Source organism: Hemibagrus wyckioides, linkage group LG01 (genome assembly GCF_019097595.1).
Source record: "Hemibagrus wyckioides isolate EC202008001 linkage group LG01, SWU_Hwy_1.0, whole genome shotgun sequence".
NCBI classification, from domain to species: Eukaryota; Metazoa; Chordata; class Actinopteri; order Siluriformes; family Bagridae; genus Hemibagrus; species Hemibagrus wyckioides.
In genome coordinates this window covers 14,148,024-14,170,962 of record NC_080710.1, presented here as the reverse complement: position 1 = coordinate 14,170,962, position 22,939 = coordinate 14,148,024, and the positions used below count along the sequence as shown (strand labels likewise).

General features: G+C 39.1%; 1 protein-coding gene across 2 annotated transcripts in view; it reads right to left on the bottom strand.

The window, feature by feature from the left end:
* tg (thyroglobulin) overlaps positions 1–22,636 on the bottom strand; it is a 39,685-nt gene extending 17,049 nt beyond the window's left edge. For both annotated transcript variants that reach the window (XM_058401964.1, XM_058401973.1), the window contains exons 1-31: positions 22,503–22,636; positions 21,814–21,973; positions 20,533–20,639; positions 20,152–20,295; positions 19,827–20,009; positions 18,364–19,410; positions 13,266–13,862; positions 12,939–13,172; positions 12,547–12,684; positions 11,037–11,114; positions 10,741–10,838; positions 10,489–10,597; positions 9,137–9,337; positions 8,832–9,038; positions 8,586–8,731; positions 8,346–8,493; positions 7,587–7,751; positions 7,211–7,360; positions 6,909–7,073; positions 6,583–6,705; positions 6,127–6,242; positions 5,621–5,729; positions 5,136–5,333; positions 4,027–4,197; positions 3,744–3,830; positions 3,516–3,599; positions 3,216–3,353; positions 2,709–2,882; positions 622–733; positions 413–492; positions 150–287 (exon numbers count right to left, since the gene is read on the bottom strand). In XM_058401964.1, coding sequence (XP_058257947.1) covers positions 150–287; positions 413–492; positions 622–733; positions 2,709–2,882; positions 3,216–3,353; positions 3,516–3,599; positions 3,744–3,830; positions 4,027–4,197; positions 5,136–5,333; positions 5,621–5,729; positions 6,127–6,242; positions 6,583–6,705; positions 6,909–7,073; positions 7,211–7,360; positions 7,587–7,751; positions 8,346–8,493; positions 8,586–8,731; positions 8,832–9,038; positions 9,137–9,337; positions 10,489–10,597; positions 10,741–10,838; positions 11,037–11,114; positions 12,547–12,684; positions 12,939–13,172; positions 13,266–13,862; positions 18,364–19,410; positions 19,827–20,009; positions 20,152–20,295; positions 20,533–20,639; positions 21,814–21,973; positions 22,503–22,620 — 5,725 coding nt within the window. In that variant the 5' untranslated portion in view covers positions 22,621–22,636. The remainder of the gene's footprint in view (positions 1–149; positions 288–412; positions 493–621; positions 734–2,708; positions 2,883–3,215; positions 3,354–3,515; positions 3,600–3,743; positions 3,831–4,026; positions 4,198–5,135; positions 5,334–5,620; positions 5,730–6,126; positions 6,243–6,582; positions 6,706–6,908; positions 7,074–7,210; positions 7,361–7,586; positions 7,752–8,345; positions 8,494–8,585; positions 8,732–8,831; positions 9,039–9,136; positions 9,338–10,488; positions 10,598–10,740; positions 10,839–11,036; positions 11,115–12,546; positions 12,685–12,938; positions 13,173–13,265; positions 13,863–18,363; positions 19,411–19,826; positions 20,010–20,151; positions 20,296–20,532; positions 20,640–21,813; positions 21,974–22,502) is intronic.
* Between the last annotated feature and the right edge of the window lie 303 nt (positions 22,637–22,939).

Here is a 22,939-nt window from a genome sequence, read left to right as displayed (position 1 = left end):
TCACAATAATAATATAGAGGTTTTGAGCCAACACACTACTTTAAATTGCTTTTATACTGTATGCTTGCATTGTAGGAGTATGGAACAAGCAAAAACATACTGTATGTCTGCATATATCAACATTCCTGGAGTGCCTAACACATACATACCTGGTTTCTCATACCAGCCATAGGGGTAGACTTCAGTCTGTACTTTAGACGGAGAGCAGTCCTGTACTCTCCAATTAGTTCTTTCATTTTCTCCACATGTCTGAATCCCCAGACTATTCAGAGTCAGACACTGAATATCTGAGCCAGGAAAGAGAGAGAGAAAAAAAGATAGAGATATAGTTGTAGTCTGTCCATTATCAACACGCTGTATGCATTAATAGCACGGGACAAAACACACTGTAAAAACTGTAACATACTCATACCAGATGCTCCAGTGTCTTGAACATAGCCGATTCCTCTACAGCAAGGATCCTCATCACAGTGCCTCTCACATTCAAAGAACCTGATCATAGCAGTGACATAAAAAACATTAACCATAGACAAAGACTTGCTTTTCAGAGAGCAATGTTTCTGATGCTCAGCTTTCTTAATTAGAAACCCTGCCAGAGCTGAAGTCATAATGATGTCTTACCCTTCAGTGATAGACTTGTTGATCATACTGACACGGTAACGGACAGAATAAGACACCATCTTTCTAAAAGGCACACGCTTGTAGAAGCTTTTCACACTGCCAGTTAGATTGACTAGAAAGAGAAGAAGTGAGAATCAGCTTTATGTGTATTTGTTTAAATAAATAAATGTATAATTAGCAGATATAGTTATTAACTTCAATACAATAGACTGCTTTCTGATTAATGACTTTAATAAACATTGAATTCAATGAAGGAGATTGTGTACGAAAAGACTTGAAATATATTATGGAAAACGTCAGCTAATCAGAATAAAGTGTAAAAGGTTTGCATGATATTTACTGTAAAAAGTTTATATTATCATATGAAATATGTTTATTTGTATAAGTAGCTCTAGAATGGTTTTAGATGGAATAGTGCTCAGGGCAAAATAATCCTAGTCTGGAAACTATTTTCCTATATTATTCCTATATTAAGAATATTTATTGTACCTTTAAAAGCACTTAGTTAACTGATAATCTGGGGTTTTATGCCGAGGGAAACGTAAAGAAGTCAAGTCAAACCTTATAACTACAGAATACAGAAACAATATATAGATACATAGAAATATATGCAATCATATTATGCACAGATTATTCCAAAGAAAACATCCAAACATGACCTAATAAAATAAAGCTCTCTGTCCTAGCAGTTCAGTTCTGATCCTCACTAAACCAAACCTTTTCATATTACCCATGTTCTGAAAAAGAAAGCAAATGTGTCTATGTTTATCTTGATATAAAGGCAGAGCATAGCATAGACACTAGGAGATACCAGACCAAATAGCCTGAAGAAGCTTAACAGTCTACTGCAGATGCCAGAAATCAGGTCTGTTACCACATGGTCTCAATATGCTTGCTGTTTGAAAGCACTCCACATGTGAAGGAAAACTCCATTACTGTGTGGCTGCCAGTAAAAAAATTACATACTGATTTTTCTCCTTGGAGACAAAATAAAGACATCCTACAAATGTAAGGGAACAATTATGTACTAGGCAGAAGCCTATTCAAATAATCTAGTTAACTTAAAGCTATAACAAAACCTAAACATATGACATACATGACAACGCTGAATATACTGATAAGAGATTAGCAGTTTGCTTGAAAATCCCTGCAGTTTTGAACAATCTTTACTTTTGTAAATTAGTTCAGAAAATGACATTCTAACTACCAAAACCATTCTAAAATCATTCAAAGTCATCATGAAATAATAAATAATTTTATATATATATATGAACATTCCATGTTTTTCATGTGTAACATTGTAGATGGCAGAGAGGCAATTCGGTCTACCTTGGTGCAAACTAAATGCTATATGAGTTAATCAGATTTGACAAGAATTCTCTCTATACATTGATAGATTGTTATATTCAAAGATAAGTTTATTGTGTATATAAAACATGACTATACCTGAGGAAATGAAGAATACATTTGATGTATACTAGTGCACATTTGATGTCATCTATAATAATTAATCATCTATAATAAAAAGGGGCTTTTCTTAAATAAGTTTCCTTTGGAAAGTTTTCCTAAATAAACATTAGGCTTTAATGGCTTTGCCATGATTAAGTAGGCCGAAAGAAATTTTGTTTAAACATCAGCCCAGAAGCCCATAATCCTCAGCTCCTGCATTCACCAGGGCTCATTACTACAGGTTGTCCATTAAGAACTCAGATAACATCACCTGATCATGCTCTCTTAGTTTACTTACTTCTGAGGCCAGGAGCAATACGAACACAGCTGTATAAACCTAGAAGTTATTTAAATGCTGGAACAGTTGCTAAGATCAACAGGCAACAAAACAAACTATTAAGTATAAAAGATAGGTCTCATGTGGATTCTGCTAAAACAGTGCTGTGGGAAGAACTAATATGAGAGCCATGTGAAATAATTAATGAACTGAACTTAAACACAGTGGGAAAGGGGTCTGTAAGGGCACTGTTTAAATAACGTACATAAAATTCTCTCTCATTCTGCAGAGAGCACTGATGTTGTGTAGCTTACTGATGCAGTGTTGCTCAGTGCAGCAGGTAAGAGTGTATTGAGCTCACCCTTCTTCTGGTACGCAGTCTGAGGGTCCTGTGGCAGTACCAGACTGCAGGGCTGTCTCAGAGGTTTATCATAAGCTCCACACACCCGTGTGTCAGGATACAGCAGGCATGTAAAGTACACAGGGTCTTCATCTCGAAGGTCTGACACATGACAAAACTCCTCTTCCATGCAGCCTGCATTATGAACACCCACAGAAAAACAGACACACAACACACAAAGTACAATCTCAGAAATAAAGGTACCAAACTTTTCCTTGTCACTGTCATGGCACCATCCAGATAATAACATTTAATAAGACCCTATAAAAGTATTCTACAGTACATAAATGGAGCTTAAAGAGCACTGAAGTATCTTGGATTTATTCTAAACGTTCATTAAAGATACAGCACAGTAGTCTTGATGGTACCACACCAGCAACAAGGAAAATAACAGTTATAAGAACTTCACACTCTTCAAAACTTGCAACTGCATTTAATTTAATTGCATTAAGTAAGTTTATAGCTCACGTTTGATACACCAGAGCTGGGCCTCTGCTGCAGTGAACTGGTGTTTGAAGACCCAGTACCTCTGGCTTGGTGTTTCTTTTGTCGAGTCAGTCTTAAAGTCACTGGTATCAAGCGCCTCAAAATTCTCCTTCACTGAGTCTACAAAGCCATATAACAAATGTAAACAAACTGACCAACATTGTCTTTCTTTTCAAGAGTACTATAAAATACAGTAAAAATGCCCCATATTGCCTGGTCAGTCATGATTATATCAACTTTAAAGGTTCAGTTATTGTACAAGGGTCTTTAAAAGTTTCATACCAGACAGAGTAAGTCTGGAAACTTCTAGAGGTGCCGATCCTCCACAGGCTCCCTCGGTCTTTGGTCGTGTGCTCATATCTGACTCTGCACACAACCACAACACAACAATGTTGTACCATTAAAGCAAACATGACAGTAAGATGTCCATTGCTCTGTTAACTGTCTAAACTGTGTACTTTGTTATATAGATAAGAGCATTAAGTATGATGAGGCATGTTAGGTCTGTACCTGTCCAGAGGAAGACCTGCTGGAAGCTGATGATAGTGGCTTGGTAATCAGTTTTGTTTTTGCTTGATGCTGGCAAAGCTGAATCAGCTGGAAGCATGACAACAGTTCTACTCAAATAAATGTAAAAAGTGTAAAATCTACAATCTTACCAAAAAATGTTCTCATAAGGGTTTCCATCGAGTTGTTGATAGATTTAACCTTATTTAATATTTTAAAAACTCAATATCCACATATTTCCTAAAAGCCTTTACATAAATTTTGCAGTGAGCTTCAGGTGTCTTACTGATGATGAAATTCTGTCCACCAAATTCGAAGGTAAAGCGTTTCTGCTGTTTATTATATTTGAGTCCAGCTCCACAGGTTCGGCTGGATGAAGCTATGCCTTTTACGTCCCAGTCGTCCTCACTGCACTGCAGCACACCAGGAAAACTCAGCAGACCGCACATTACTGATCCTGCCAAGTCCAACACAGAAAGACACACTTCTTCAACTTTTTACCGATATTACAGAGTGTTTCAAAGGGAAGTTTACCTTATTTCACATTTGAGCAGTTTTAAATGTTCAGGAAATTCTAGTCACCTCAGACACTTTTTATGTCAATTGCTTGAATAATACACAAATTCCTTAGCTGATACAGACAAAAATATCCAGAATTTGATGCATAGTAATTAACAATGAAGTGGGGTGAAGTGGGGTGCTGGTGGCTCAAGTTGTTAAGGTTCTGGGTCAGTGAATGACCACATATCACTGGGATATGTGAAGAAAGAATTTCACTGTGCTGTAATGTATATGTGACAAATAAAGGCCATTTCTTTTTCATGCTCTCAATGGAGTATCTACTACGTACCTCATGATACTATTACCAATATAGATAACCAGCTAATGTAACCAAAATAAAATTGGCTTTCAGCATGTTTGAGCACCCCAAAACTATGAACCATGAAGCAGAGAATAGATCATATCATCACAGGTATACACTGACCATCACAAAGAAAGGATCTTTGATTTGTTGTTGTTGGTAGTGGTGGGTTTTTTTTGTTTGTTTTCCTGTTTACGTCTTTAAAAAATGTTTTGAGGAAGTTAATAATAACTGCATTTGGATACTTAGAATCAGAAATCCATTCAATTATTTATTTCACAAAACACTATATTAAAACTACATGTACTGACATAAAAATGTTCTGAGGTGAGTAGAAAATGTGAATAAATATTTAAAACCTCTCAAATGTGACAAACCTTCCGTTTAAGAAAAATAGCATCTTTTTTTGTAGAGGAAAATTCTTTAAGGACATTATTAAGAGCCCAACATTCTGGCAGCTATATAACCTGATGGTGGTTATCAACACAATTTCTTAAAACTGCTTAATTTAGAGAGGTAAAAGCAAAACTGACCTCCATTGAGGACATTCTGATTGAGAATGAAGCCATCACAGCAGCTTTCCTGACTGCAGGTGTCCACACAGAACTGGTGTACATCATCTAGAGATGCTTCAGGTGCTTCAAATACAAGTGTGCGATATGCTCCAGAACTCACTTTGTGAAAACTCAATCTCTTAAAGCTCTTGCTGCCAGCAGTATTGAATTCATGTCCTTTGGTATGAAAAAAGATGAATGGGGTGAAGAGAAAGAGAAAAAATTCAGTTGTCTTTTTTTTGGTGTGTGTGTGGGTGTTGGGGTGGGGGTGTTTGGGGGGGTTGGCAGTTAAGATTTAAGGTAACATTACAAAACACAGTTTATTTTGCTACAGATACTATGGCCCAGTTTATAGATATAGTTAAATACTGCATCATACCATAAAGAATCTATATACTATATTATTATACTTATTAGGCAAAAATATAATAGTCTAGAACAACTGCCCAGATTTATTACCATACCTTTCTTTCTAAGCACTGTGAGATTAGGCTTGTCTCCAACCTTGACTTTCAACAAGCAGCTCAGAGCTTGGAATGCATCAGCTGCTTCATTTCCCAGAAACCCCTTTGTCTGCAATGCCAAATGAAACAGTCATTGCAGATTACTTAACTTGTATGTGATGTTACCCATCACTATAAAAAAAATCACTCAAGAATGTCTGTCAAAAGGGGGAAATACGCACATGCAAATATTTGGTTTTAAAAAACTAAAAATAACAGCCTGAAAGCTTGCAGAAATGGTCCTTAAAAATAGAGGAGAATTTCCTGACCCTGAATTCAGAAAGATCCATCTTCTCTAATAGATTTTCCAGTAAAAGCATGAAACAGTAGTACAAGTGCAGATTAAATGTGTTTACTGTGTGTTGGGTGGAGATATTGGTGTTTTGAGTGAAAGAGCTTGATATACCGCAGCCTGTTAGTGAGAAATACATCACAATTAGTGAGAATGATGTGTGTGAACTTATTACTTCCTGGGAAGTCTTGCATTCAACATTAGTTGTGTGTGTGCTGTAGAGGTCACAGAAGGTTTGTGCTCCCTCACGGAAAACAGCAACATACTGGCACAAGTCGTCTTTTGCACAATCTAGAAAGAAGAAAGTAAAAAAAACAAATGGTCCTTTGTGGTTGTTATAATAGTTTTTAAAATGTTAGTGTGTGATTTATGTATTTTGCTGCAATTAAGATTTAGAGCTTTTAAAACTAATTTAAATCATGACGGTTAATGTGCCTTAATGCTCCATAATAATATACACTATTGTATATAGTGTATATACACTATAATAATATAATAAAATACACTATAACGTGCCTTAATGCTCCATAATAATATACACTATAGTACTGCACACTATAAGTTCGAAAAATAAATTTCATTGTATGTTTTATCTCTACATTCACACACACACACACACACACACACTCACCAAGCACACATTTTCTAATCTGGGTTTCCAGTGGCTCTGAGGAGGGAATAGACTGCAGCACCACAGCATCCACAGAATCCAGCAACAGTGATGACATTGAAACAGCCTTGAATTTCTCCAAAACTGTTCATATAGACACACACAAACACACACACGCACGCACACACACAGATACGCATGCACTTAATTGGCGATATTAGGGAAAAGGACATAAATATGACATAAAATGTATGCATCTTCATTCAAAATGTATTATATATACTGTTAAATAATATACCTTTTTATAATTTAACTTTTGAGATTAGCTGCATGATGTACATCGTTACCTTTGCATTGCTCTGCAGTGATTGGCTTATCTGCAGATGTCCAGGACAATTCCTTCCCTGCTATGGTAACACACAGCCACTTGCCAGTCAAAAAGTTTGTTTGGGCTGAAAGGAAGTCCCCTTTTTCAGTACAGTTGAGCTTACTCTGCTGACACTCTGAAACACCTTCACACCAGAGAGAAAAATGAAATGTCTGAACATCAAAGAAACATTGATATCGCTAATAAATAAAGGTTCTGACAACCATGTCCCAGTTGGTTCCAATTAATTCTACTCGGTCACAAAGAATGGGTCTCACTCACAGTGTGAGGCACTGAAGGCTCCCACTGCTGTTGTGGAGGTTCCTGAGGCACAGGGGAAGCACAGGTCCTTACCTGCCTCAGACTGATATGTGCCATGTGGACATTCAGTACATTTACCTTCACTGGAGAATGAGCCAGCTGGACATAGCACTGAAAGTGACAGAGGATGTATAAAATTCAAAAAGACGCATTAGTAGTAACTATAAATTAAACCTAACAATTTAATAAGGTCTTCCAGGGCCCTTATATAAACATGTAAAAAGTACCCTGATAAATATATAAAAACTGGCAGTATTGGACCAGATCTCTCCTTTCCCATTCATTATCTAGAGCAGGCCTATGATTAGCAGAGAAGCGGGCAGTAGAGTCAGCTTACCACACCCAGAGGAGTCTGGGAGCAGCTGAAATCCTGCAGAGCAGCTAAAAGAAGCAGGCGAGGAGAAGGCTGTAGTACGCTCCAAGACGAAGATTGACTGGTACGGCTTGTTTCTGATCAACGCCATCACCCCATCCAGCTTCATCTGGCTGCTGAGCACCGTGTCTAAACAGAAACACACATGGTTAGCTTAGCTTAACAAGGGCTTAAAATGTGTTTCGATTTAATTTTACAGTTTGATTCATGTAAAGGAGCAGCTGTGATTTTAAGAAGTTCATGTGATGTGCCTTGGAACTGTAGTGAAAACTTTATGTCAAAATTTGACATAACTGTATCCGAAACTCACTCCATCGACTCTGTTAAAATATCATATACCTTTCGGATTGGCTTTTTTTAAGAAAAAACAAGCAGAGCTGAGCAGCTGTGTTTTGGTTGGGGTGGAGCTAATTCCCAGGTTGGGAAAATATAAATAAAAGCCTGAAAAAAAGAAACTGCCCAGATCCTGTGCATGGTATTAGTGCAGATGACAGTTTTGCTAAGATATCTTTGGAATTATATAATCATTTTGAGTCTAAAAACATATTTTCAAAAAAGACAACCCCATCTTTAACAAATTTCAATTGCTTTCAAATCATCTTTCCTTAAAACAGAATGGAAGTTTTAAAATCAAAATTTATATAATGCACATTTCAGAGTGACTCAGTGGTATATATTGTGCATGAGTAGTGTATGTTGTGCATCAGTTGCAGTTGCTTTTACCAATGTCATGGAGATCAGGCAGGATATTGACTGGCAGATCAGCGAGGCGAGCTTTAAAAGTGATGTAAGCTGTGAGGTTTTGCTGGCTTATACACTCCAAGGAGATGGACGACTCTTCGCAAATTGAGATGTACTGACCAGAAGATAGCTAAGCCACAAACAAGCACACAAAATATATGCTTCAGAAACTGGACAGCTGCATCGGATATCAAAGTGGATGGATATAGCTGAGTAGGATACCTGTAGGCTACATAGTCCTGCTGCTCTCATGTTAAACAGTAAAGAAGCTTGGAGCACAGGGCGCTGAACACTGCAGCTTTGCTGATTTTCAGCCAGAGACAGGTGCAACACTGTGGATACCTGCACAGTCTGCAGAGGCTGAACTCCTGAGAACAACACAGCTTTTCAGACAAATGGATTCTAGGTATTTTTAAGTGTAAACAAAATGTATTTACATAGATTATGTTTATGAGTGTTTTCAGATACTTTGGCAGGAGTAGGCCAGAGGAGCTTCACTCAACCAGTTTCTGGTCACTGGATCACACAGGAATGTTTCTGCAGACAGGGCGTTGATATAACCTTGGTCACAGAAAACTTCACAGCGCTGCCTTTGTTTCCCAGCCACACTGTCATTACCACAGAGAATAGAACCATGGGATAGAGAGATGCCAAAACCAAGAGGGCACTGAGGATCTAAAACAAAACACAGGGAAAAGGGCCATTTTACTGATGCAACTCTTCACTAATATTCAAAGTAAGTGGGCTAAAAAAGAGAAGTGGAAAATGCGTACTGTCACAGAACGGTGTTTTCACTAAACGGAGACTGCGTGTAAAGGGGATCTCCCGGCCACTTTCCGAAACACACCAGCAATAAACGTCATCACACTGCCTAGACGTGAACATCTGACTATTTTCCACACACTCTGGATCATAGCCAATTCCTTCCTCATGCTCAGATGCCAGCTTCTTCTGAAGAGCACACCAACTGGGGCCTGTATAGCCACACACAACACATGACCAAGAAAGAAAAAGATGTTAAAGAAAGAATAAGTCATATTTTGCAACCCTGTGTAGAATAGAATAGATTCTATTAAAACATATACACTCACTGAGCACTTTATTAGGAACGCTTGTATATCTACTCATTCTGGTACAATAAAGAAACACATCCAGTAAGCAGACAAAAACGCCTTGTTGATGAAAGAGATCAGAAGAGAATGGCCAGACTGGTTCATGCTGACAGGAAGTAACTCAGATGACTACTCTGTACAACAGTGGTGAGCAGAAAAGCATCTCAGAACAAATATGTTTATCTTTGAGGCAGATGGGCTACAACAGCAGAACACAGGTCAGGCCATTTTTCACTTTTCTGAACCAAGAACAGAAATGTGAGGCTGCAGTGTGCGCTGACTCACTTAAACTGAAGAGCTGAAGACTGGAAAAATGTAGCCTGGTCTGATGAATCTAAATTTCTGCTAAAGCACATGATGGCAGGGTCAGAAATTGGCATCAATAGCATGAATCCATGGACCAACCTGCCATGTGCTTTGTGGTGTGGGGAGTTTTTTCTCGGCACAGTTTGGGCACATTCATACCAATCAATCATTGCATGAATCCTAAAGTCTACTTGAGTATTGTTGCTGACCACATACATCACTTTTTGTCCACAATTTCCCATCTCCTAACAGCTACTTCCAGCATTATAATGCACCGTGTCACAAAAAAGTTCATCAGCAAAAGGTTTCATGCACATGACAATGAGTTCATTGTTCTTCAATAAGCTTCTCAGTCACTGGATCTAATTCAGCAGAACACCTTTGGGATGTGGTAGGAGGGGATGAAAGTGCACATGAAAAATCCGCGGGAAATGTGTGATGCAATCACATCGACATGGACCAGAATCTCAAAAGAATGTTTCAGACATCTTGTGGAAATGCCACACAAAATTGAGACTTTTCTGAGAGAAAAGTGAGGTCCCACCCAGTATTTGCTTTGGGCTCCTAATAAAGTGGTTAGTGAGTGTAAACAGAAATAGAAATATTACAGAATATTTAAAATGTAAATATGAAACAAGTCAAGTCATATTAGCGTTTTTTTTAAAAAAATATTTTGTTGAAGAAAAGACCAACAAAATGATTTTTACACTGTGGCTCTCCTGTAAGGCTGAGCGTGGCTGCTTGGATGAACTTTCCCGTAGCAGGACTGACACACAAAGCAACATCATTCTTCTGGAGCACAGAAAAATCACCATCCTACACAGACATACACACACAAAAAGATACACACACACACACACACACACACTCATCACTCATAGGTATAAAACTGGTTTAGAAAAATAAATGGATGACTTATACATGTTGGAAAGAATATGTCCAAGTAAAAATAAACAAACCTCCTCACAAGATGGTCTGTAGGAAACAGTCATGTCAGTTGCCTTACTCCAAACAGACATACTGAACTGAGATTGCGACCTCTGGCATGTAGTTTGGCCTGAAAACAACGTGACAAAATCATCATTATACAGCCATAGCGATGATTATAAGATTAATGATATGTATAAACATCCTTCAAGTGCAAAGCCAAGTCAAACTAAGTAAATTTGAATCAGATAACAGCAGGAAATTCAGCAGTGGAAATGTGTAAATCTTGTAAAAATCTTTAACCACAAAAGTAGTAAGACATATTTACACTGTAGGGGCTGTATGGAGCGTGCAGTAAGAGATCCAGTAATGTAACTTCCATCTTCATCCACACACCAACAATGACCTGCAGGGAACAGATGACAACGACTCCTATCAAAAGTTCATATGTGATTCCTACAGCTGATACAAGCAAAATATCCAGCCAGGAATATCATACACTGCTGAAGCATCCATTAATCCAGATTTAGACTGCTTTTTATTAAATAATATATGCTTTTACAGGTTTTTTTTCAATTGCTAACAACTATCAGTAAATACTGAAGCCACTGTTTCAAAACTCTTCATACGGTCTGTATTAGCAACATGAATCAGGGCCAAACAGTTATTCTCTTCTCCAAAATTCGTCTAAAACTCCATAACATTTCAAACATCTTAAAATAATCTCATTCAACCATATTGCTGGAAACAGTTCTCACTCAGAAAGCACACACTGTCATGTATATCACACTGAATTAAAAACACTAACAACAGAGAACATTTCATACAGTAAATGATGAACTTTTGAGTTCTTTGAATGATTTTTCATATAAATTTAATAGGAATTACACATTTTAACTTTATGTACTGTACTAAAGTTTATATACTGTAACAAGAACAAATAAGAAGTGGTCCATCGGCAGGATCCTATGCTCTCACCACTGTGGCCCAGGTTCACTTCCTGGGTAGAGAACCAACCCAATCATTGAGGAGTTAACTCACAGTGTCGGGTCAATGCCGAGATAAAATGAGAGGTTGTGTGAGGAAGGGCATCCGGAGTAAAACGTGCCAAAATCAAATATCTGGATCGGATGCTCTGATGTTGCGACCCCAAAAAGGGAGCAGCCAAAGGACAACAAGAAGAATGAATAAAAAAAAATAACCTGCAACTTGCTTCAATAGCCACAATTTTTTCTATATCTTAATAGAAATATATCATTATCCATCTCTCTGCCATTCTTTTTCCCTACCAACCTGCCATCTTTGATCCATGTTTCCAAACAAGATCCTTCTGAAGCAAGATTACAAACAGGACACCTTCATGTGCTTTCAGCTAAAATTGCAAACAGCTATATTTCAATATGGTTACTACCAAACTGCACAAAATTTGCCATCATGCTCTTTTGGATGTGTTTTTAACACATTAGTATTTGAAAAATGTGCTGCAAATGTATAGTGTTTTGCAGGTGGTGGAGTATGAATGCCAAATGAGTTATGGATTTTGGAAGATGTGGTCACTGAATGCATTTTGTGTGAAATCAGTGGAGGCTAAGAAAAGCATTGGGTTCTATTTTACTGACTGTGTGAAGAGTTTTGATAATGTGACTTCAGTTTTAAACAGTGCATTTTAGCAATTCAAAAAAATCTGTCATTGATGTCTTAATAGCAGATTACAGGAATATTGTATTCTCCCGTTAGGAAGATTAGAAATCACATAAAGAGAATGATTGTGAATAATAACAACTTGCACAGCAATAATTGATAAACTTGATAAATAATAAATAATAAACTTGTCTTACCAGTGCTTGGATAACATTGACTGGGCAACCACTGACCAAAAGCATCACACTGTGGGCTATATGGCTGATATCCAAACAGTAGACTTTGCCTGTCCCTTATACTGGTCAATAGGCTGCTCTGCCAGTAAAACTGTAGAGCTGTAGTGAAGGGAAATGATTGAACATACTCAAATGCCATGTATATTTCCTTCAAACTTGGCAGTGTTCATAAATACAGTGTTATTATGGTGCTACTAATCAATTTTATTACTAAATAAGGCACTAAATGGGAGAATTTAGATTTCTCTTAATATATTCTTTAATGTAATATGCATAAAGTATCATATAATAATTTTACTGATTTAAATTGGTTTAGAATATGGATAGAGATGGAACCAAGCCAAGTTACATACTAGAGTATGCTGCAAGGCGCAGGGCAGAGTTTGTGTTACTCAACAGTATGTCAGAAATCTGAAATCCAGAAGTGATTGCCTGCTGCAGCTCTTCAGGGCTTAGCTTTACACTCTCTGCCAAGAGGAAGCTATAACCCACAGGCAGATGAGAGCTATTAGAGAGAGAGATCAGTCTCTCTACCTCTGCTAAGAACTTTTCACTTTGACCCTGCACCAAAGAGCATGGCCCTGGACCTGCAAAATATTAAAGCATGAAGATTTTAGTTGCACTTGTAAAGAAAAATATGAATTTGTGCTTGGTTGTATCTACTTATGTTTGATGCTTACATTTTGGAACCTGGTTCACTGGAGCTTTGGAGCCAGGTATCATGACTCCTTTCTGGTCAACGCACCAGCATTGGCGCAAGTTAAAGTGACCCAAAGGAGCACTGAAGTCTGACAGTGGGCCTGGATACTGGCGAGTATCCCCTCTGAGAAGTCTCCATAGGGACAGAGGGTTCAGGAAAATAGATTGTCCAAAAATAGTTTGATCATTCCCATCTAGATATTCAGATGGAAGTTCTGAAAAGGTGTCAAATCTGGCCAAAGAAGGAAATACTTTCTGATGTCTTGCCTGGAATAATGCAAAGAGGAAGCCCTTGAATGATACCATTGCTTCTGTATTTCTTCTGTATTCTTGCAGAATATTAAGGAGTTCAGACAGAGGGAGCTGCTTTCCAGCATTGTTGACTTGACTCCACTCACTGTAGAAGAGAAAGGCTTGTTCAGGAGGACCATCACACTGAATCTGGTGCCAGCTGCCATCTGACGTGCAGCGAGGGATGTAGACATCCGAAAGTTGTGATATTGAAGCAGGACTGGCTAGAATGGAATTGACTGTGTTCAGGAAATACTGGGCTGCAGTAATCTGGCAGATTGTTGGACCTGGAAATAAAAGAAAATGACAAAATAAGAGAAATTTGGGGCTATCCCAGTGTTCTTAGCTACTTGGAGGATTTATACTATACTATCTGCAACCCTTTCTGATAGGAAAATATTTCCCAACTTTACCATTGGAAAAGGTTTATAATAATAAAAATAATAATAATAATAATAATAAGAAGAAGAAGAAGAAGAAGAAGAAGAAGAAGAATTATTATTATTATTAGTAGTAGTAGTAGTAGTAGTAGTAGTAATAGGAGTAGTAATGAAACAGTGTATAGCAGTAGCACGAACCATATCAGCTAGTTAAGCAGTATATTAGTTAGTAGTAGTAGTTAAGTAGTAGTAGCTAGCAACAGGAGTAGTGGCAGTTGTTATGTTGTTAACCAGGATCATGATTAAGTTGTTGTTGCGCTAATCAGGACATATTAAGTTATTAGTAACTGCATGCGTTGCTCAACATGATTGTTGCACAAATCAGCCAAATATTATTATTAAACATTGACAGCGCGTTGCTAAACATTGTTAGCCGTAAATTATATTAGTGCCAAATGGCATGGTTACAGCTAAACATGCTTGCCGCTGAGCAACAGCACGGTTAAGAGCAAACCAGCGCTGGCATGCAAATCGGCGGATTGCTACAGCTGCTATTGCTTACAACCATTGGCAGCTGAAGCAATCGCGCTGTTAAACAGTGACAGCTTGACCAGCTGTTGCCGTTGCGCCAAACATGAGATTGCGCGTTGCTGCTGTTCTGCTGCCAAATCAGTTCAGCTGTTGCTGAACATTGCGCTGCTGGCACAACAGCGCTATAAACAGACAAGCGTTGCTGCTAGTTACCCGGCGGATGCTGTTGCAACATGTTGCTGTTGCTGCAGATGCAGCATTGCTGCCAGCGCCAGCAACAGAATTAAGCTACGTTGCTTGCTAAATCAGCATGCTGCTGCTAATCGTTGCATTAGCGCAAACTATGTTGATTCGCAGCAACCATGACCGCCGCGCGATTGGCACCATGACTGCTGCCAACATGATTGCCAATTATAGCGTTGCTAACAGTTATAAGGTTAAGCTCAACAGTGAGCAGCGCATGGTTTGTTTGGTTGTTATGCTGCTAACATTATTACGCTGTTTTAAACTAGATACGCTGCATGTTATTGTTAAACTGCGTTGGTTAACAAGGCCAGCCGTAAATCAGATATGTTTACAGCCATAGCAGCAAGCAGATAGATTGTTGCTGTTGTTAAACAGGATACATGGGCATTACATTTGTTTATTGCTAAACAGGATATTGCTAGCTGTAACAGCGATGATGCTGGTTTGCTGTTAGTTAGCAGCAGTAACAACATATTGTTGCCAACAGCAGCCAACAGATTGATGCTTAACTCATTATGAGTTGTTGCTGTTAAGCAACAGTGGTTATGCCAAACGTTATGTTATTATTACGTTGTTGCTAAATCATATTGATTATATGTTATTTTTGTTATTGCTCAACATGATTGCTACTGTTATGTTGCCAACATTGGTTATTAGTTGCCGTTGTTAAGTTGTTGCTTGCTGATACCATACTTGTTATGACAACTACGTTACATGATTAAGAGCTGGCTAAATTGTTGTTAGTTGCTAAATCATGTTCGTTGCCGTTACATTATTGCTAAACAGCAGAAGCAACATGACAAGGCTACAGTTGTTGCCAAATCATGATTGTTAGTTGCTGTTGCTTACTAACTATGACAGTTGCTGCTGCTGGCGATTATTTATTACAGCAGCGTCACACATTGCGGTTGTTGCCAAACGCACTACAGCGTTACTATGATTGTCTAGCCAACGGTTTATTGTTGTTGCCAAACAGGTTGTTGTTGTTGTTAAACATATGCCAACATGATGCAGCTGATTGCTATGCCAAGGTTGCTAAATCATGCTGTTGTTACAAATCATGACAGTTGACAGGTTGTTGCTGCTGGGTTGTTTATCAGATCATGATTAAGGTTGCTTGGGTTAGTTGTTGGTTGTTGCTGGTGTTAAATCATTACAGTTAGCATAAGATTGTTGTTGCGCACTATTGACGATTGTTGCTAAGCAGCAACAGTTGTTAGTCTGTTTAGCTAACATATTATTCAGCTAACCAGCTGTTGTTGCTGCCGCTAAATATGACATAAGGATTGTTAAGTTAAATAGCTGCTGTTAACAGGACATGATATTGCTTGTTTGTTTACAGCAACAGATTATATATCAGCAGCAGCAGAGATTAGTTGTTGTTATAGCGTTGTTGCTAGCAACATGATTGTTTACACATGATTGTTATATGTTAACATATATGGCTAACAGGCATAGCTAGAGATTGCTGTTAGCTGTTAGCCGCTAACATAGCAAAGTTATATGTTGAGCAGCAACACCAGCAGCAGCAGTTGAGTAGCAATATGCCAAACGAGCGATATGCTTGTTTGTTAACAGTTATTTGTTATTGCAGCGTTATTAATAGGTGAGAGATATTGTTGATTGGTTTTGCTACATATGTTGTTATTTGAACCGCGATTAGTTGTTTACAGCCAATCATATTGGTTACAGAAGAAACAGCGGCTTGCTCGGTCGGGCAAATTATGACAACATGACAACCAGCGCTGTTGTTAATACAAATCGAGTATTGCTGGTTATTAAACATAATGCTAAGACTGCAAACGCTGGTTATGTTGTTAAGGCTAAACAGATGCTGCTGTTGTCAGAACGCATTGTCGCCGAAACAACAGCATTGAAGATGCTGTTGTCGCTCCAGTCATGATTTGCTATTGTTGCATGACAATCATGACGGCTGTTTGCTGTTGTTACAACTGTTGCATTGCTCGGCAGCTACAACCAGTGTTGGGTGCCAACACAGCAGCTTCAACAGCGTGTTAGTTGCAAGGGTTGCTGTTATAACGGACAATGGTCATAGCATGCCGTTAACAACATGGTTGCTAGCTGCTGCTAGTTATTTCACAATGCAAGCGTTGCTGTGTTGAACAGCAGCTTGTTTGCAGCTGCAGCATATATGATTGCTGTTAGTTGTTAGCCAACAGCAAGGCTGCTGCATTTAAGGCGCATAGGCAACATGCAGATGCTGCTCATAGGAGCAGCAACATATACAGCCGCCAACATGACAAACAGCTAAGCAGCTGCTACGCTGTTCATGCACGCCAACAGCAGTTGGATAAGGCAACATGATTAATGCTGGCATACAAATCAGCAGGCCAGCACATGCATACAGTTTGTTGCCATGCTACAACCATGACATATTAGTTAGTTGCCAACAGGATTAGTTGTTGCTGCTACAAACGTTGCTGCCGTTGTTTGCCTTGCAGTGGCAACCAGCATGAGATTAAGGCTTGCAGCCAGCAATCAGGCAGCGTTATTTAAGCCAACAGGATTTAGTTGTTGCTACAACGTTGTTGCTTGCTGCTGCTGGAGCCTGTCCATATGGTTAAGCTGTTGCTATGCATAGCTTGTTAAGCAGCTTAGCAACAGGATAGCAGTTAGTGGCAACCAGCAATTTATGCTTGTTTGTTAACATGTCGCGCCGCATATATTAGCTTAGCAGCAGCTATATTTTGCTTGATTGTTGCAGCAGCAGCAGCAGCAACAGGAGCAGCAGTAGTGGCAACAGCAGCAGCAGCAGTACAGTGAGCAGCAGCAGGTGTCACCAGCAGCTGTTATTGCTGCCAACAGGAGCAGCAGCAGCAACAGCAGCAGCATATTTGTTGCTAACAGCAGCACAGTAGCAGCAGCAGTAGATAGGAGCAGTGCAGTGGCAGCAAGGAGCAGTAGTACAGTAGGCAATAGCAGCAATAGCAGTAGCAGCAGTAGCAGTAGCAGGTACAACAGTAGCAGTAGCAGCAGCACAGAGTAGCAGTAGTGGCAATAGTAGCAGCACAGCAGTACAGGAGCAGTAGCAGTAGTAACAGTAGCAGTAGGCAATAGCAGAGCAGCAGAATTAGGGAGCAGTATGTAGTGGTGAGCTAGTAGTAGTAGAGCAGTAGTAGCAGTAGTACACAGCAGCAGTAGTAGTAATTAGAGTACAGTAGCAGTGACCAGCAGTAGCAGTATAACAGGAGTAGTAATATATAGTGGCACAGCAGTAGCAGTAGTGCAACAGGAGTAGTAGTAGTGGTAATAGTAGTAGTAGTAGTAGTAGTAATAGTAGTAGTAGGAGTACATTCACATTTCAAAGCATTTCAGTATTTAAGTAGCTGTTCTTTTATGGTCTAAAATTCAGTTTAAGCTTGTGAGAGTAAGAGTGGTGATTGACCTAAGTAATAATTATGCCTTTTCACCTCATAGCAGTCTGTGAAAAGAGCTGCCTGCATGCAAAATGTACTCCAACAGCACCACTTTGTGCACAGATGTCTACAATGTCTATGAAAGCTTCTCTCTTGGGTTTACCCTTAAAGCTACCACACATGAAATGCCCTGTTCTGTTATGCCTGCCCTATAATCAAATATGTCATGGCTTTCATTCAGAGTAACTACTCACACTGCAGAGAGCCTCCAGAGCTCAGTATGTTGTGTCTAGCTCCAGTGTGGTCCATACAAAAGCAGCTCTTCCCAAGGCACTGCAATGGCACATACTCTCCGTCTTTCTCGCATTTAGGAATGAACACCTCCGAACCTGCTGACTTGCTGGATTTCACTTCTATGGCCATTCTGCGCTCCTTCTCACACTGAGATGGGCATCTCGGTCTGGACCCAGTAGATCTCGAATCCATAACCTCCAGCCCAGAAGAGTCAACACACCAACATTCAGCACCCCGGCACTGGATCTCTTGATACTGGCCATCTTCTGTGCACTGGGGCACATACAGAGATGCTGGGGTAGCAGTTACATTGCAAATGTCATCCTGAAAAACTGCCTGGAAAATTGGTCCTAGCTGGGTGTTATCTTCTGCTTTGAGTAAGGTAATTGTCTGCTGTACTGTTGTAAAGAACTGTTCATTTTCCAGGACTGTGCCAATTAGCTTGATCAAGTTTCTATTGCGCTTAAGGTTTACAAATCGGCCATACGAATCTGAGATCTCCTGATCCAGATTTACATTTACAGAGTCATCTGAGAAGAACGTGGCTAGCTGCAGCAAGTCCTCACCATTTTGGATCAAGCCAATCTGACTGAAGATCTGACTAAATCTCAAAGTGCCTCTACCACCAACTGTACCAGTAAAGTTAAAATTGCCCGCATTCCTTAAGATCTTGCCCCCAAAAAGGTTCTCCTGAAGTCTCTTTGGGTTTGTGGCAAGGGACAGGGCCTTTAAAGCAAGAGCTCCTGTGGGAAACAATCCTTGAACAATCTCAGCTAGAATTTCCCCAACATCCAAATTCTCTGACTCAGGCAAGGATCCGGAAAGACCGGATTTGGCAAGGAGCTCTTGGAATTCCAGGCTGCATGGTACAAGAGGAGAGAAGGTTTTCTGTGGGTTCACCAGAGAGACTGAAAATACATTATTCTGGCTGAAGTATCCAGCTGGACCATAAAAGAGCCTGGAGAGTGCTTGTCTCCTTTCAGAGCGACAGTCTTTTGCTCCTGCGCCTACATAAACATGCAAGAAAACAGCTCAGATCCAAAACATCCAGCATGTGGGAAGAATAAAGCTTTTTAAACATACTATGATCACAAGCAAAAACTCTTGGGCCATGCTAATGTGACTGCAGTTGCTCTTTCTTTATTCATTATGCAGCTCATGATTTAAACATCTGTTGCTTTGACTAAGAACAAAAAAGAGCTTTAGCTGCTGGCCAAGTTTTTACTGCTCCACTATCACAGTGCCATGATGACTTTAAAGGGCAAGTTCTTTTAAACATTAATATTAAACATTGCCAAGGATTCAACAGTGAGTAAAGACTGATTAATCAAATGTCCCATTTATAGCTTGCTACAGTCACAAAAATTACAACTGCTAAAATCTCAGCATTGTTACAACTGGCTATTTATTATTTAAAACTCACCACAGTTGGGAACTCCGTGCTGTCGAGTCCCAAAGATCTCCTTGCCATCAGAGTCCACACACCAGCACTGCCCACCAGACTGGCACTGGGTTGGTAAGTAGTTTCCTCGGGCATCACATGAAGGCACAAAGACACTACCAGCTTGGGAAGTTGCAGATCGTTCACTTTCACATGGAGTTGGACCTACATCATCATACATTACTGTTATTAAAAAGCTATTCATGTACAATCCGACACAAATTTCAACTTTAAATTAAATATTACATACTAACCTCACTCTGGAATTTCAATTCATTAACATACTGTCTGATATATTTGAACTCACATCTAAATTGTCCAGTCAAGGCCAGCTGGACAGCAAGATATCTCCTCTGTAGAATTCGATACATGTTGGACTGAGAGAAGGAGCGTCCAACATCCATGCTTGAGAAAGCTGTACCATATACATCACTCAGGAGTAGCTCCAGTCCTGCACAGTGGAAAAATACAACAAATTAGGGAAAATATATTGACATAAAATACCTTTAACCGCACAACGGGACCAAAGGTCAAACATTAAAACAAAACAAAAAAAAAGAAAAAAAAGAATGATGATCTGCTATTTGCCCACATATTGAGGCCACATTTGTCACAAACATACAGTATCAATAATTTGCAGCTGATTCAGTGTTGTGCCACTGCATTGATGTATACAGATTTGCCTCACCAGTGCTGGGAAGCTCTCTGCCTCGAGAATCAGCACAGTAACAGTAGCTGGACAGTTCAGGGAAAGCCTTTCTAAAACCACTGAATGTCTGGAAGAGCTCTGGAAATCTAAGACATACAGGTACCAAATAAATATTCAGTAAAAAAAAAAAAGTAAAAACTATAATTACTCTTATTAGAAAGTTCACATCAACATGGAAGAACTTAAAAAAGTGTGCTATATTTAAATGACAGATAATGACATGTTTAGTAAAGTAAAGGTGTGAGCAAAACAAAATAAAACAAGAAGCAGACTGACATCTAAATATCTAGCCTCCCAATGTCCCTACGCCAATCACAGAACCACAGTCTGACATGCATAACTGCAGCAATATTAAGAGTAGCTCATCATAAAATATGCGATTGATTTAAAACAAAGAATGCTTCTCTACCAGGGGTGTCCAACCCTAAGGCCAAATACAGCAAGTGGACAGATGTTAAGTGACCAGCAGTTTCTCTAATCTCTGAATGAGCCGACACGCTGCAATTTTGCCTTGACGTTTGGATCAGACTGTGTTAATACAGTTAGTTAAATAACAACAGTATTTTTTTCTCTGCCTACATCTGCAAATGAATTTACTCAGTGATATTTAGTCCTGGCTACAGACCAAAAGAAGCAAAGTTAACAATGAGAAAGAAAATTTTAAAACAACTGGAAACAAAAAAATAATAATTAGGGATGTTGATATCATGAGGCAAGTCAAGGTCATCATGATTGGCATGAAGCATGGAAATTGCTGAAAGAGTCCTTAACCTAAGTTGCCAATGCTATTTGTCCTGAAAAAAAAAAAAAGCTTGATACCCTTCTGTATTTATTCCACTAAAATGAACTTCACTGTATTTTTTTAGCTCTAAAAAATATTTTGGTGACCAGCTGGAAGTGTATAATTTTTGTGTAATTTGTCACTCTTCGAAAAAAGCCCTGTTCTATATGATCTCAGACAAATAGGGATTCATTACACTAACACCACAAGCCAACTTATCTAATTAAAATGAACTGTACTTGAAAATATAGAAAGAAAACTCCAGTCCACTCACTCTGCTCTGGCAAATTATATCCCTAGATTACCATGGATGTGTAAATTAGACTCACTTAACTCAAGTAACTATTTTATTTACATCCTCGACTGCCTTTAAAATTTTCCTCATCATCCATTTTTAAGGTGTTTTGATGTCTAATAAATGGAGGATGTGGTGAAATTGAACACTACTGATTGTGTACCATTGCAGCATGGTGACTCACCTGTTGAAGGTATGTAACAGGTCAAAGACCATCATATCAGTGGTGTTAATCAACTTGCACTGCACAGGAAGAAAAGTCCCATCATCTGAGCACTGTGGAGGAGATGGCTCTCCAACACCATGGAGAAGCCTACGCTCCCTCACCTGACACACACCTGGGCCTGAAATGAATGGACAAATACAAATATTGTATAATTTATAACGATCAGATCACAGGCGCAGAAAGGGATACATGAGTAGTGTTGGCTACATAGGAACTATTAAAAGACAAGAGTTGGGTTGTGCAGCTCTTCGTTGTGTAAAACTGAGGAAATGTATAATCAGATTGGTGATTCACAGAATCTTGTAGTAATGTGTCTAAAGCAGGGATGCCACACATCTGATAAGCTAAAATGTCAAAAAAATTTTTTTTCTTTTACTTTAGATTTCAGAGAAAGCTAAAATGAATACCACTAAACTAATCAGTATGGTTGACAGGGCACACATGTGAAGAGTGGATGCAGTTCCGCCATCTGTGAAATTATCATTATTTTCTTAGCTCTTAGCTAAAAGTCTAAAATGAACATATTACACAACACTTTAAAAATAAGTACATTATAATGCAAATGCATCCTGTAGCTTCCTTTCACTTTGGCTAGTGAAAGGCAGTTGTATAGAAATATACTGGAACTGCATTAACAATCAACTCACACTCTAAAGGTCTGCCATTCTGCCTTGTGCCATAGATCTCCATGCCCTCCAGGTCCACACACCAGCACTGGCCCAGAGTTCCGTCACACTGAACACTCTGGTACTCCCCTGACTCCATACACTGAGGCACCAGATCAGTGTCTTGGCTCAGTAGTGCCCTCTGTCTCTGCAGCTGGCATGATGTCAGACCTGAGGCACAATAGTGTCATTTGGTGATGTTCACTTGGGCACAGCAGTGAGATGAGAAACTGAAAATGTGAATCTAATACACTTGGCCTGACTCCATGATGAGCCAAATTCCACTTGAGTAATCACCTCTGTCTAAGAACTATCACAGAGGCTTAAAAAGTAATACACCTAAGAATATTTAAGATTTTTATCACTTACAATGCACCACAGATGTGTTCTGTCGGCTCCCAGGAATTTCAATTCCATCC